The sequence below is a fragment of the Tauraco erythrolophus genome, chromosome 7 (genome assembly GCF_009769465.1).
Source record: "Tauraco erythrolophus isolate bTauEry1 chromosome 7, bTauEry1.pri, whole genome shotgun sequence".
Classification (NCBI taxonomy): domain Eukaryota; kingdom Metazoa; phylum Chordata; class Aves; order Musophagiformes; family Musophagidae; genus Tauraco; species Tauraco erythrolophus.
In genome coordinates, this window is record NC_141471.1 from 36,735,027 (window position 1) to 36,750,597 (window position 15,571).

A 15,571-nucleotide genomic window follows, 5' to 3' on the forward strand; every position below is an offset into this window, starting at 1 on the left:
TTCTCTAAGGTCTTAAATGATTTCCTTGCCTTTCCAGAACAGCCTTTAATAATGTTGTCTTTTCACATGCACATTAGGGGCCTGTAGCCTGTTCATGAAGTTCTAATATTTAAACAGTGTTATCAGAGAAGACTAGCACATATTTACTGCATAAAAGAGGAACAGAAATATTTTAAGTACTTTTGAGGCCTGAAGTGTTTGGAAAGGAGTCCTGAATTCCAGTTGTTCTGCTCTTGGGTATATATTCCTACCTACATATTCCTACCCCTAGTCCCTTATTTGTAATTTAGTTGTTCTACTGGATCACAGATGGGGATATAGTTATAGGGCAGGCAGTGATTCATAACTTGTACAGATTGTGCTGAGAATTTTTTTAGGAAAAACAAATTTTGAATTTGAACTTTGCTTCAGCACTGTAGAGAGCCTTGGATGCTTAATGTTTCTTTGTTTACTGAATTTTGAATTACTTTTCTTTTTTTTTTTTTTTTGCTTGTCAAGTTTAAGTACAGCCACAGAAAACTACTGTGAAGAAGTCAATATATTCTGAGTTTATGGATTACTTTATGACAGTGTCTTGCACAAAGGGGCCATAGTGTCTGCCACAGGACTGTATGTCCATTGCGCAGTATCTCTTGTGATACGCAGAGAGTTCTTCTAAATGCCGTTTTTGCCACGAGAACCTTTCTACAGTTACCAAGTCTTGGATAATCAGCTGATCCTGCTCACATATGCTGTATGGAGAAACCTTTGAACCGTTTTATGGTTGTTGATTATTTAGTCCCTGTTGTTTTGTAGACTTTGGCAGTGGTTTTATAAGTGTTCTAGCACCAGTATGGGAAAGGTCAGATTCCAGGGGAGCTCTGGAGTTGCAGGAGCACAGGGTATTCCATAAGAAAGAAACAAGTGAAGTTCATGCAACTGTATTTCTCAGATCACTCAACCATATTACTGAAATAAGAAAGTAACTGTGAGCTACATAAAATGTTGGCGAGTAGTCCCACAGTGGATACAGACACGTGGCCCCTGTTGCCAGTGGCTTTGTTTAAGTGTTCTTCAGGACTGCGTGCCATAGCCTGGCTGGCTGGAACTGTCTCGTAAAACTGGTTTAGATTCTTGAGTTTCAGAACTGAGAGATAGGTATAGCAAGGTAAGGAATAAGCCGTGGCTTATTTTAAGGAAACCGATAAACTACTTTTCTTAAAGAAACCATTTTATAACTATGGGCAGCAATGTACAGTCCCTGATAGCCCTTCCATGATTCAGCCATCATGTAAATATCAGGAAAAAGATGTGGTTGAGAGATGGTGCAGTAGTAGTTAAAAGAATTCATGCTTATCCATGAAACTGAGTGAATAAATAGGATCAGAATGTGGATGGGAACAGATTTAAGAACTGAAGAATCTTAGAGCATGTTGATTTGCAAATGATGGCACAGACTGTTTGCTTAGTAGTCTTTTTGGACTACAGATCAGATTACAGTCCATAAATTACATGATTGTTAAGGGCAGGTGTCTGTAAAAGCCTGGTTATGTGTAAGGCTCCATGAGAAATCTAGTAGTTTGTGTCCTGAAAATTTGGGAACAATTTGTTCTAGCATGTGACCTAAAGAGAAAACTGGAAGTACCCTCCTGATGAATCTACATGGTTTTGTCAGTGGTAGTGTGTTAAAATGTGTGGTTGATACTAATTGGGTTCATTTTGGAAATGTAGAAAGATCCAAAAATGTTGCTTGCAAACATTGGCTAACAAAGATCTGTTCTCCTGTTTTCTGGATCGGATCTGTCTTGGATAATGAAGAATTAGAAATTGGTGCAATGTGACAGCTGCTTGATTTAAATAAATTATTGTTTTTCCTATTTAATTTGATTTGGTTTCTGCCCACAGTATCAGAGCAGCCACAATAAGCAGCTATTTTTACCGTCTTAATGGCAGGGACAGAATCGGTGAATTAGCACCTCCTTCTAACCTCAAGTTGAAATATCAGCAGGGTCATCGTGTAACGGGCAGATGAAAATCACTGTTCGGGTTTGTGACACACTGAGGGCTTGCATGTTGAGCTTAGTGCTAAACTGATGTGGTTAGAGGTGACTTACAGAAGTATGGAGCAGGCTGCATAGCAAAATTGTTAAATTTGCTGAAGTGTTGCCTGCTCACCAGCTCTACATTCTAGTAGTTTGCTGTCTTCCTCTGGCGGGTGCGTGTCACTATCAATGGTAGGCCCTGATGTCCTGTCCTCGATGTCTTCTCTGTAGTTAGTTATTTGACACCAGTCAGTGATCTAACCTAAGACCGTATCTCATCAGGTCTCTGTTCAAAGCCCAGTAGGCATCTCCTCTACCTGCTTCTTTTTCTCTTCTGTATCTGTCAGTGAGACTCTCCGTGCCAAAGGATGCTTTATCGTGAACTACCATATATGGTGGTTATAGGATGTCCCTTTTCCTCTTTAAGACAGAAAGTCTCCACTGTCTAATTTCACAAGTTTGATCTTGTTTTACCTGTATGTATTGTCTTATAAATAAATCTTACGGTATCTTTTACAACAAAATCAAGTCTAAACTACATTGTCTTCCAAAGATGATTGTATTTATTTGCATCTCTTCCTTTTTGGTTGTGCTTACATATGTAGACTGCTAAAAACACCATTAACTATAAGATCTGAGCTCGTCTTCCAAAAAGTGAATTCTGTCAAAATGGATTAATTTGGTACTAGAATTCTGCCTTGGCTTTATGCAAGCAGAAAGCACTCATTCTGCAGATGGCTAGAAAGGCTTGCATACCTGTAATTATCTTTAACTTAACAGTTACTTCTAAATTACTATGGAGGAAAATTTTATTACATTAAACATAAGTATCTAATGATGAGTTATCTTAATTTTTTTTGCAGTGGGTTGTTCATTTACTTTAAGCATTTGCTCAGATACTATCTCATTATGTGACAGACTATTTTAGGTTCTCCTTTTTCCATCTTCTTCCTCGCAAGTTCACATATTCCTCCCAGAATCATTACATTTCTCTTACACTTCCTTAAGAAGAAGCATTTGTATTTATAAAAGAGAGCATATTTGCCAAGACACTAGGCTTATCAGGCCATGTGAGTACTTATGTTTCATACAAACATGAAAGTAAATTTTTACTCTGTTCCATGTGAAGTAAGAGTTTTAAGATCTGATCCCAAAAGGGCAGTTTCAGTGGTTATTCAGCACCAAATCCTTTTGCGAATGGTTATTTCATGATTTAAAAAAAGCTTTTTCTGTTTATTTACAGTCACTCTTGGAAGCACATGATATTGTGGCTTCAAAATGTTACGATTCCCCTCCTTCTAGCCCAGAAGTCAATAATTCTTCAGTCAACAACCAGATTGTTCCAGTAGATGCTATTCGTATTCTTGGAATTCACAAAAGAGCCGGAGAACCACTGGTAAGTAATTGAGGATGAGTGTGTCTTTAATTTAAAGCGTGAGCGAAAGTGTTTGCACCTGCCTAATTTCTCGCATTTCGTTTTAATTCTTTCCATAATTATGTTGTGTAATTCAATGGGTGACAGAATCAGCACTGAGAGGTCGAAATAAGAATGTATTTGTGTGCTGTCCATCCTGTTCTCTTTAAGAAATTATGGGATAGTGAACAGGTAGTCATTAGGCAGAATGACTGAACTGACTAACACAACATCTGTTTGGTCCTGATACAAAATGACAGGATTGCACACAATCAAGAACAATACAGTCATTGTTCAGTCATATGAAAACCTTGTCGGAAGGCACTGTTGTGTCACCTGACGCTTATCTGTGTGTTAGGAACTGTCTGTTTTCATTGGGGTAGGTAGAATATCCCATAGCTGTATATTTTTACTTGAAATAATGGTAAAATGAAACTGAAATTCAAACAGTGGTGAACTAGATGTCATGTACCTCTTTCAGGGTGTTACGTTTAGAGTTGAGAACAACGATCTGGTAATAGCACGAATTCTTCATGGTGGAATGATAGACCGACAAGGTCTTCTGCATGTAGGTGACATTATTAAAGAAGTGAATGGGCATGAAGTTGGAAACAATCCAAAAGAATTGCAGGAACTGCTGAAAAATATTAGTGGCAGTGTCACTCTGAAGATTCTCCCCAGCTACAGAGACACTATTATTCCTCAACAGGTCAGTAGCACGTTTCTAACAATTCTGTCAAAAGAACTTCTGTTTGGTACTTTATCACATAAGATTATTTCAAGATTTTAGATTAGACATATTTTTATTATTTTGTGCATTTAATGCTAGCAGGAAGGCTAAAATGTAGATACCTGTACTCACCTTTAAGTACATTTTGGAAATGGGTTTATTCAGTAGATTCCTACTGTGCCTAATATGCCTGCTTAAAAAATTCTGATTAGTATCTGAGATTGCTCAGTGTTTGTATACTTCCAAGCATGTTTCTTTGACATCCAGTGACCTCTGATGACCTAGCCATGATCACGCTAAACTGCAGTGAACTGCGTGTTTGTAACGTGATCAGTGCCCAAGTAATTGATTTCATAGAATTCAGAAACATACTGAACTCAACAGAGGAACTTGAACTCCCTGACTTAAGTAGGAACTTGTCTGGTGGCTATTCCTTATCCTTTGTTGTTGCTGTAGGCTGTCGAGTTCTCCACTGCAGAAGTAACTTGTTGCTCTAAATCAGTGCATTTGCAACGTCTTGTAAGACACTCCTTCAGGTAGTGGGTCTTAATGCCCGTGACTACAACAGACTGTGCTTACGCTGAGCCGATGCTGAGGGAACGTGCTGTATTTGAGGCGGGTCCACTGCTCCTTTTGCTCCCCATGCTGGTAGAAAAAAGGCAAAAGATGTTTCCAATCTACTGATGCAACTTACTGTTTCTTCCCCTGCATCAAAATTGGAGTCTTAAGCAGTCATGTATCTTGTTTGTTTTAAAACAGTGAGTTCATGGCAAAATTAATTCTTAAGATTCCAAAAGACTGGAATGCCTTCTGAAAATTTGGTATTATTTCTAAGTTATTTAAAGTCAGAATACCGAGTTGTATATTCTGAAATGCAAAAATGAGTGTTTTGTAATATATTGTCCAAATAAACAGTTGGCTTCTCTTTTATCATGAAGCTCCTTCAGCCAAGGTTTGCATTGCTGATCGTTTCTACTTTCCGAGCTGGTATATGACAGTTATTTCCATAGATTGTATTTTACTTGCCAAATGTAACTTTGATCATGTCAAACTTTTTATGCTGTAGGTAAAGACATTACTTCAGTTTGACAGATAAATTAGTAACAATGTATTTTATAATGTATAAGCTTTGTAAATTTTTACACGTTTCAGGTTTTTGTGAAGTGTCATTTTGATTATAATCCATATAATGACAACCTCATCCCATGCAAAGAAGCAGGTTTGAAATTTTCTAAAGGAGAAATTCTTCAGATTGTAAACCGGGAAGATCCAAATTGGTGGCAGGTTGGTAAAAAGATTAAAAAATAAAATAAAAAACTGAAAAACTTCACTAGTTGCCTTAATAAACTCTTTAAATTATTATCTTCTTTCGTTTAACAGCAGATACAAGAAAAAATATTTACAATACAATCCAATTTCAAGCTAGTATCAAGATAGTAATGGAAATAGTAGAGAAAACTGAATGGTATAAATGGTATAAGTAACACTTGTTTTGCTATTACTACTATTTATTTGTCTTTGTCCTTGTATCGCAAGCCTAGACATTCCAAAATCAGTTTAAGTGGACAATTTCTAGCAGAGAGTCTTAGGTTGACTATGTTCATTGTAGTAAGCCTTCCCTGATAATGACTGTGGAAGGAGTGGACCTCTTCCTGAGTGCTCAGAGTTGAGGAGAGAGAGAGGCAAATTAACCCTGTGGATTTGACGAGGGATGAGAATAGCTATTTGGAGAAGCTGTATATTTTATTTCCACAGTGGTGGTCCGTATCTGAGCTGTAACATGCATGTTCATAATCAAAGTGTGTGTGACACTATTTCAAATAGTAACAGTTCATCCTGCTTTAAGGTTGTACTTCTGCATTCAGTAGAAATGTAATCCAGCTCTTAATACTATTTTTATTTTTTCAAGACGCTACACACACAATTAAGCATCATCAATACCTTTGAAAATGGGACAAGTGAACCTTTAAGACACTTCAGAACCAAGATACTCAAAACTGCAAGTGGCAGTGGCAATCTAGGCAAAGAGCCTTAGCATTTTTAATTTCCTATTCCACCCCTAAATTGCTCACCCTTTGCTAGATAACAAGCAATAGCCACGTTACGTCAGAGCAATATATATATATGACTTATTTAAGATCAACAAAAATGTTTGAATATGCAGCAACAACTGTTGCTGAATTCTGTTGCTTGTCAGTGACAGTAATAACAGAAAGAAAGAAAACAAAAAGTGTGAGAGATGGCAGAAAATTTATTACTGCCAAGTTAATTAGTTTCAGAAGTCAGACACTCGCAAACTCCAGAGTAGTTTGACATCTAGTTTGCATGCTGTCTTCTGTAGTGCTTTTCACATTCTCCAGTTGTAACTTGTGGGAGTCCAGGAGAAGTAAACTTAAACACTCAATCAGTAGCAAAAATGGTATGCTTTGAACCAGGATAGTGTGTTCCAAGTATTGCTGTGCAGATCATGTCACTGGGAAAAAGCTTAGTTTTTCTGTGTGCTTTCTAGAAATGCTAGACTGTTACTGAAAACTTGCTAACTGTAAAAAAATCAGTTGGTCATAGGTAAATGCATACAAGTGGAAAAGCAAACAGTTCCTCTTAGCAAGGGATAGGCCAACCAGGGATGGAGAAGAAAAGTGTAATGTTTTGTAACAGTGTGTTTGTATGTGTTAAGCTTGCTGAGAATTGAGCTAGCCATGAAATTATTTTATAGAGAATCTCAGCCAAATTTTCATTACCAGGAATTCTTCAGTTACTAAGATTTTAAATCTGTAGTTACTTAGTGCAGAAAGCTTGAAGGCATGATTAGACATGCGTTAATGGCACTTGCTGTTTGTGAAGTGACAGTTAATAAGCTGCACTGGAACCTGTGTGAAGCAGCTCAAGAAAGCAGAGTAAGTGTACTGTGTTCTATACAGCCTTGAGTTTTGTCACCTGAGAGTTCAATGTCTGGAGCTGTAGAACTCAATTTAGGATTTTAATGCCAAAGGTTTACAGAGCTTACGAAGTTAATGGGAACAAGTAATGAAAACTATATCTAATTTATTTAAATTAAACCCAATTAAGTTTTCTGAATTTTAATACTCAATGGCAAGACACTGTTACTGTAAGACATAATTTTAATATCCACATCTGAGTTTGAATCAAGTCTCAGTAGTGAACGTATCAATACTTGCCATTGAGAAACTGTGGCAGCGTGGAAGTCAGTCAACACCATGTCAATGAGAAAAATGCTTCTCACGAGTTACCTATGATTTTTATTTTTTTCTTCTCCAGGCTAGTCATGTCAAAGAAGGAGGAAGTGCAGGGCTTATTCCTAGCCAGTTCCTGGAAGAGAAGAGAAAGGCCTTTGTTAGGAGGGACTGGGACAACTCAGGTGAGATTTAATGAAATTCAGAAATAGATTTTGCTCTGACTCAATTTGTTTTGCTTTTCCTGCTTTCATAGGTACTAGAAAACTGCTATGGGAGAATACATAAAATATTGCAAAATGCTAATTTTTAGCTTTGACTGAAGGACAAAGGCTAAAGTCTATGCTTAGTCTTCATAGATACATGAATCAGTTTTGCCACCTGCTGATGAAAAGCTAAATGAGATGGGAAAGGCATAAGAATTAGCTCTTTTTTTAAAAAAAATTATGTTTTTATAGTATGGACTGAAAATTAATAAATTCATGATGGTGAATTTTTCTGCTGCTTTCTAGGAAAATTATTTTTTCCTTTGTGTTTGGTTCTTACTATACCATTTGATGTGAATGAAAATAGATGTGATCTCCTGCCCTAGAATATATAAAATTCTAAAAGAGTCCTTTTAAATTTAATTAATCTAAACTTGAATATGTTCATGTAAATAAGCTTTGGAAAAATACATTTAACAAAAATGAGTTTGTCTCAATTTTTATTTCTAGGGCCTTTCTGTGGAACAATAAGCAGCAAAAAAAAGAAAAAGATGATGTATCTCACTACAAGAAATGCAGGTATCTGTTAATATTCCATATGAATCAAAGTTCTCTAGGCGTCTAAACTTGCGGAGTCTAGTGTATCCAAAACTGGAGGATTTGCAGAAAAATATTTGATTATAAATTTGATAGATCAGATAGTTTTTATGGTTTAAAAGCAATAGTGACCAGTGAAGATTGGTGGTGCTGAGTACATCTTTTGGTAGGTGGAAGTCAGAGGAGAACTTTGTGTTGAAAGAGAAAAAAAAATGAAAGCTTTGTTGCCAGCAGGTTGAGGGATGTGATCCTTCCCCTCTACTCAGCACTGGTGAGGCCACACCTGAAGTGTACTGGGCTCCTCCCCAGTGTAGGAGAGACATAGAGATACGAAGATGATGAAGAGACTGGAGCATGTCTCCTGTGAGGAAAGGCTGAGAGAGCTGGGACTGTTCAGCCTGGAGAAGAGAAGGCTCAGGGGGGATCTCACCAATGTGTATAAATATCTGAAGGGAGGGTGCAAAGAGGACACAGTTGGGCTCTTTTCAGAGGAGCCCGGTGACCGGACCAGAGGCAACAAGCAACAACACAGGAGGTTCCCTCTGAGCATCAGGAAATACTTTTTTGTTGTGAGGCTGAGCACTGGCAGTTTGCCCAGAGAGGCTGGAGTCTCCCTCCTTGAAGCTCTTTGACAGCTGTCTGGATGTGATCCTGGGCAGCCATCTCCAGGTGGCCCTGCTTGAATAGGAGGATTAGACCAGATGCCCTCGAGAGGTCCCTTCCCACATCAACCATTCTGTGATTCTGTGATAACTCACTAATTGTTAATCACAGTTTTCCCATTCTGATCAATCTCAAATTTTCTTCTTGGAAGTAAAGGTAATAATCTGACCTTATGCTGTCCATGAAGGGGTAAGTACTTTATTCCCATGCCAATTTAAAGCAGGAAAGCTTGTATCAGACTTAATGTTCTTTGAGTACTGTTTATATTTACATGTGGTCTGTTGATACATGGCAGGACTACTTATTTTTTTTTCTTACAGTACTGACTGTGTATTAACTATTTTTTGTACACTTATCGATGCAGAATTTGATCGTCATGAAATCCAGATCTATGAGGAAGTGGCCAAAATGCCTCCTTTTCAGAGGAAAACACTGGTCTTAATTGGGGCTCAAGGAGTGGGGCGGAGAAGTTTGAAGAACAGGTTTATAGTACTGAATCCTACTAGGTTTGGAACTACAGTGCCATGTAAGTTGTCAGCATTCCTATTGTAACATCATACTTTGAGTCTCTGATTATCTGGAAAATACCTGACGTTCATCCCAGTGATTCAGGGTGGGAGTAATTTTGTCACAGTATAAAAACCCTGCTAAACTGTTATCTGGATAGCTGAACTGTTCAGTCATCTTCTGGATGTAAGCTGTTAAAGCTCATTCTCCAAAATTTATTTCAAAATGTTGTGATTTTTTTTTTAGTTTTATTTTTCTTATTTGGTATTGTATTAACCATTACAGTTTTAATCTTTCTGTAGAATCTTGACTAGAACTAAATATTCTAGTAATACATTTATTGCTTCAGAAGATTGTGCATCCTGGGACTTTATTTTTTTCTTTTTCTCTTCTCTTCTCTTCTCTTTTCTCTTTTCTCTTTTCTCTTCTCTTCTCTTCTCTTCTCTTCTCTTCTCTTCTCTTCTCTTCTCTTCTCTTCTCTTCTCTTCTCTTCTCTTCTCTTCTCTTCTCTTCTCTTCTCTTCTCTTCTCTTCTCTTCTCTTCTCTTCTCTTCTCTTCTCTTCTCTTCTCTTCTCTTCTCTTCTCTTCTCTTCTCTTCTCTTCTCTTCTCTTCTCACTTTCTTGCTTAAATAACGTCAGCACTGCACAGTGTAGCAAATACCCAAGATAGCTGCTAATGCTCTACTTCCATATTGGCTTTAATCTCTCTGCAGTGAATTGACGTTGCCCTAACGGGTAAGTTGTCCTGGAAAGCAGCGTTAGCCGCCCTCCATGAAGTTTCTGCTGCGGTGGCTGAGCTGCTTCTGATATTTAAGCCAACTTTCTTTGTAGCTCGCTCAGGTAATTCTGCCCTGAATAACAGGGCGAATACAGTGAGCAGAGTCTGTGCTGAGGTTTGGAGCACGGGGCAGATTTGATGTGTGCTCAGTTGTTTTCAGAAGTACGTCTGGCATTTGAGAATTAAATTTCCATTTGATTTCCAAGTCACTTAAATAATTATTTTACTAAGTGAATAATTAAAAAGATGACATGAGTGAGTATTGTATATGGCGTGAGGGAGTAATACAAAGGAAATAAACAAATGGGTGGGTAAGCAACATATAGGAAAGAATAGAAATAAAGGGAACGGGAGGGACTGTGCTCAGTTTTGAAACTTACACTAGAATAATGAATTCATCTGTATATGGAACAACTGTAATTGTATATTAATATGTATTGTACTGTCCCTAACTTAATAGGCAGTCCAGTCTCATATTTGTATTCCAAATATAAAAAGAAACATTCAATTTATGTTTTAAATTTTTTGTTTAGTTACTTCACGAAAGCCAAGGGATGATGAAAAGGATGGGCAAGCGTACAGGTTTGTGTCACGAGCTGAAATGGAGATGGATATTAAAGCTGGCAGATATTTAGAGCATGGAGAATATGAAGGAAACCTTTATGGCACCAAAATTGATTCCATCCTTGAAGTTGTTCAGACAGGAAGGACCTGCATCTTGGACGTGAATCCTCAGGTATATAATTTATAACATTAACACTACAAGAGTGGGAGGACAGTGTTGAAGAGGTACACCTTTCAATTTGAGGGCTTCTTATCTGCTTTAAAGATTACAATATCAACTGGATTCTTGCATTTGTGGCACGTAGTTGGAATGAGTTACAAAGATGGAAAAAAAACCCAGCTTAAATTGTGCTGGAAGAGGAGTCTTGCAGAGCAGTAAATAATCTTTTTAGCTAAGGAAAGAATGATGTTGAGCATTTCAAAAGGCAGTGTAGGAGTTTCTAAAATAGAAATAAAAATCTTCACCTATGTGTTTCTACCCATTTTAACAGAGTAGTTTTGCAATGCCCTTTAAGTAATGGGGATGTGTGGTGACTCTTATACTTGGGGTTTTTGTTTGCTTTTTTTTTGCTTTTTCTCTGCTTCTAGGCCCTGAAAATACTGAGGACTTCAGAATTCATGCCCTATGTCGTGTTCATTGCTGCTCCAGAGTTGGAGACTTTGCGTGCTATGCACAAGGCTGTGGTAGATGCTGGAATTACAACCAAACTTCTCACTGTAAGCAGATTCTTTCATATTTAGTTTGCTTTGAACAGAATGTTCTTAGATTTTTTTTCCTTTCATTTTACGTGGAATTTGTTCTGAAATTAATGTATCTAAGAAAAGTTAGGCAAGACTCTTGCTGAATAGGTAGTAGAAGTTAATCAAATACTATGTATAAGGCAGATTGCTTCTTTCTTAAAAATAGACCTCTTACAGAGAGGTGTTGATTACAAAAATTACTTGTAATATGTTCTTTGGGAAGTATCACCTTGGATTACATGCAGCAAATTGTACATATCTGATGGTGGGAATTGTTCTTTTATGTAAATGTCTTTCCTTCACTTTCCCCATCTCTCCTCCTAAAAAGTTTTGTTCAGTTTTGTCTTATAACATAGGTGTGCTTTAAAAATGGAATCTGTAATCCTCAGAAAAGATATTGCAGCCTGTATAAAAAAAAAACCAACAACCAACAACAGAATGCAATTAGGCCTTGTTTCCACTGCTGCTGCAGCACACGCTGCACTGAGAATGGCTGGGAGCTGCCAGAATAAGAAGTGTTGGATAGCTTCTCTTCACCTTGAGTGCCTTGGATTTGTAAGCAAGGTGGCACTTTTTATTCATTAGATCTTCTCTCCTTTTCTGAGACACAGTGTGTAGCAGAGGGAAATGCTTCCTCCAGCGCAGCAAATGATGAATATTCTGTATGGGCACGAGCTTTCCCAGCTGCAGGACCAAAGCAAAAAAAGCCAGACTGAGCAGTTAAGGAAACTATCCTCTTGTATAATGCTGATGGGGCATTCAAAGCAATAAAATGGAGATGGGTTAATTTCTGCTAAATGAATATGGGATTTTTAGTCTTTTTTTTTCTTTTCTTCTTTTCAAACCTGTGAGATCCCATTCTCTTACCCACATGAGAGGCTCTGCAGTCCTAGTCATGGATTCTTATTATTACCGATTCTAGCATCTCTCTAGATGCTCTGCCTTTCCTCCTTCCTGCCCCAAATGAACCCTGAGTTTCGTGATGAATATACAAGAAGGCAAGCTTAAAACTGTCCAGACAAGTATAAAAATAATTTCCTGCACTTCCTAATATTTGATTCCCTAAGGGACATCCTTGCCTTTGTTTTACTTGTCCTTATGAATAATAAAGAGCATAGTTAAATTTAAAATACACATTTATATTCATTTATGGATTCTAAATTATATCTGTGCACATGTATATAAAGAGCACGATTTCCTATTTCATATTCTTGTACTTCCTGAACAAATGAAAAATAAATGTCATTTAAAGTATTATGTTCTACTTGCTAGTGGGTCTGTCTACGTTATTTCTAGCACGCTAAGCCATTCCATTGCAAAAGGACTGGCTCTTGTGGTGCTACATTTGCTTGTCTCCTTCATTTACTATGAAGGAAAGGCTATTCACGAACTGACTTTTTCATTTTGGCTTTTGAATTTACAACTGTATAAAGACTTGAAAATATGAAAATAAATATTGTCAAGGAAACAAATCTCGTAGCTGCTTACAGAAAAAAAGGCTTTTACGCAAAAGTGGAGAGGAATTTTCTAAGAATGTAGGACATAATGAAACGTAAAAAAATGCTCAGTGGCAGCACTTCATGAAAGCTTCATAATGTAGGAATATAAACTTCCTGCATATTTTTCAGCTCATGTCAGAACTAAAATAATGCAGCAGTAGTTTACAGCTGGGGAACTGATGTCAGGTGAGCAAGGCTGAAAGTAGCCTCTAAAAGCTCTAAGGTCTTCTAGAGCTCTGTTCTACTAGAAACATATCTTTCATTGTCTTTCGTTTCATACTAATTTAACTTCTTGGGTTTCTTGGTGCTGTGGAAACAAAAAATGGGCACAAATATAGCTTCATTACCGATCAACTCGTCATTCCTAAAGCATTAATTTTATTCTGATTGGATCGTCAGTTACACGTACAAAATGATTAACTGCTCGTTGTGCAGACCAGCCCAAGTTCATGTGCTTCTGTTGACTTTCTTTAAAAATGCAAGATTTGCAAATGTTCTGTTGCCATATTTGATGTTACTGGCACAGCTCGTACCTTTTTCAGCCCTTTCAGTGCATTTTAGCTTGAAGTTCTGTGTGGATTTACTATAAATGAAAACTCATTATTTTTAAAATCTATTCGCTATATAGCTTTAAATAGTCAGTTGCAATACGTAACAAAGGGGTACCTCTTCTGTATTTGGAAGGATTTGGCAAGTCGTACGTTCTTACTAATCTGTAAAATCTCTTCAACAGGACACCGATTTGAAAAAAACAGTGGACGAAAGCGCACGGATCCAGAGAGCGTACAACCACTACTTCGACCTGACCATCGTGAACGACAACCTCGACAAAGCCTTCGAGAAGCTGCAGGCTGCCATCGAGAGACTGAGGCTGGAACCGCAGTGGGTGCCCATCAGCTGGGTGTACTGAGGTGGCTCACCAGCAGCTTGAGCAGCACGTGAAGCCAACTGCCGCAAACACGCCGGCGTGACGCCGTGCAGACACTGACGACAACCTGCGGCACCTGTGCGTTTTTACTCTGTGTATATTCAAAAGTACACTATTCTGAATTTTTATAAAAACCTTGAAGGGGAAGTGTACTTAAATATGTAATTTATTTTAATTTTTCTAACTTTTTACAGATAACCTTTCTATTCATATCACATGAAGGAAATGCGTTTAAGCATTTTTATATGTTTTGATTTAGTACCTTTGCCTTTTTCATCTAAGAAACTTTCAGTCATTCACTTCAACATTTACATCTCGGTCTTACATTTTCACTGTGATTAAAAAAAGGATACTTGAAACAATTTTTGTAAAACTTGTTAACGTCAGTGTTTAACTTGTCAAAAGTCTATAGCTCTTATTAGGAAAGAACACTAGTTTTTTTTTCTTTTTTTCTTCCTCAAAAAAATAATAATTTAATGGGAGCAAAATTTTAAATGTTAAAAGCAGCAACCAACACACAGGTCCATTGCTCCAGCTTCTTTCAGCTTAATGTTGGTGCATTCTTGGTGTTTCACGAATTCTTGATGTCTCTTGATTTAGAACAACTGTGGTGTAGGTTCCCTTATATGTGTCTCCTAAAATAACGTAAAGCAATACCTTGCAAGCTGCTTATTAGGCCGTTGTTGGGAGCCAGGCTGTTAGGCCATTATGGCTGAAGTACAGACATTAGAAAGCTTGTACACAGGTAATTCAGTGCAATTGGAATAGCGGTGGAATAGCGTGAGAGAGAACCTGGTAAGGTGGAGCCTCATCGAGTGACAATGTTTAGGACTATTTATTCACACTTGTGAAAACACTTTTTTTTTTTTTTTTTTTTAAAAAAAGGCGTTTTCTTTTCTTAGGACATTGTTCAATACTTGTATAGTGATCTGTGGCTTAATTTCCTGTGATATCTAGCTGGGTTCTATATTATCTTTTTTAACATTTGTGTGTGGTCAACTGCTGTATTTTTATGAGTGCGATGTAATGGAATTTCTGTGCTTTTTGTTACATTGTTTTAATTGCATTTTGATTAGATAGCTTGTGAATTGGAAGCTTACTGCTAAAAAGCAATGATGTTGTTTATACCTTTTTGTTTTTCAACATCCTTCCTTTTGTTTAGTGACAGTTCTCCCCTTAGGCTCATGGATAGAATTCATATTAGGTTCAAGTTCATCGATCAAAACTTACGTTGGTGTAAATTTCTGCTTAACAAGAACAATGAAAATACAGCCTGTTGCTAAGACAAGCTCTTTTTAGGACCGTATTTTATGTTACAATGTCAGCTGTTGTATATAGTAACATTTGCCATCACTTACCAGGTTAGGTGTCTAAACTGAAGTCATCTATTTGTTTAAACTCTTCCATCTGGTGACAGGCACCTGACTTCTGAATTCTTTTTCAACACCGAAGCGTGACACGGAATGCTATCAAAAGGCAACTTCCTCAGAAGGAAAAGAGGCTTAGACACTGTTAAAACAGTATTGTTTCCTGGGGCTCTTAAAGGCTTTTACATGCACAAGGGAAAAGAATGGAGTTGATGCAGTGCAGGAAAAGTTAAAGTCTCAAAAAACCCTCAAAACACCCATGTACTACAGATGATTTTTACAAAGCCTATAAAGTTGGTTGTTGTAGGGGAAAAGGGACAGGGTGGGGCTTGAGATCCCAGTGTATGTGAAGAACGTTAGTG

The 15,571-nt window shown here is 37.5% G+C and overlaps 1 protein-coding gene across 1 annotated transcript in view; it reads left to right on the forward strand.

The window, feature by feature from the left end:
- The window catches only part of PALS2 (protein associated with LIN7 2, MAGUK p55 family member), a 53,971-nt gene extending 40,147 nt beyond the window's left edge, over nucleotides 1-13,824 (forward strand). Inside the window, exons 4-12 of the mRNA XM_086614477.1 lie at nucleotides 3,265-3,417; nucleotides 3,917-4,144; nucleotides 5,318-5,449; nucleotides 7,445-7,544; nucleotides 8,076-8,144; nucleotides 9,190-9,351; nucleotides 10,644-10,846; nucleotides 11,263-11,391; nucleotides 13,648-13,824. Of these exons, the coding sequence (XP_086470603.1) occupies nucleotides 3,265-3,417; nucleotides 3,917-4,144; nucleotides 5,318-5,449; nucleotides 7,445-7,544; nucleotides 8,076-8,144; nucleotides 9,190-9,351; nucleotides 10,644-10,846; nucleotides 11,263-11,391; nucleotides 13,648-13,824 (1,353 nt within the window). The remainder of the gene's footprint in view (nucleotides 1-3,264; nucleotides 3,418-3,916; nucleotides 4,145-5,317; nucleotides 5,450-7,444; nucleotides 7,545-8,075; nucleotides 8,145-9,189; nucleotides 9,352-10,643; nucleotides 10,847-11,262; nucleotides 11,392-13,647) is intronic.
- The last annotated feature ends 1,747 nt before the right edge of the window (nucleotides 13,825-15,571 follow it).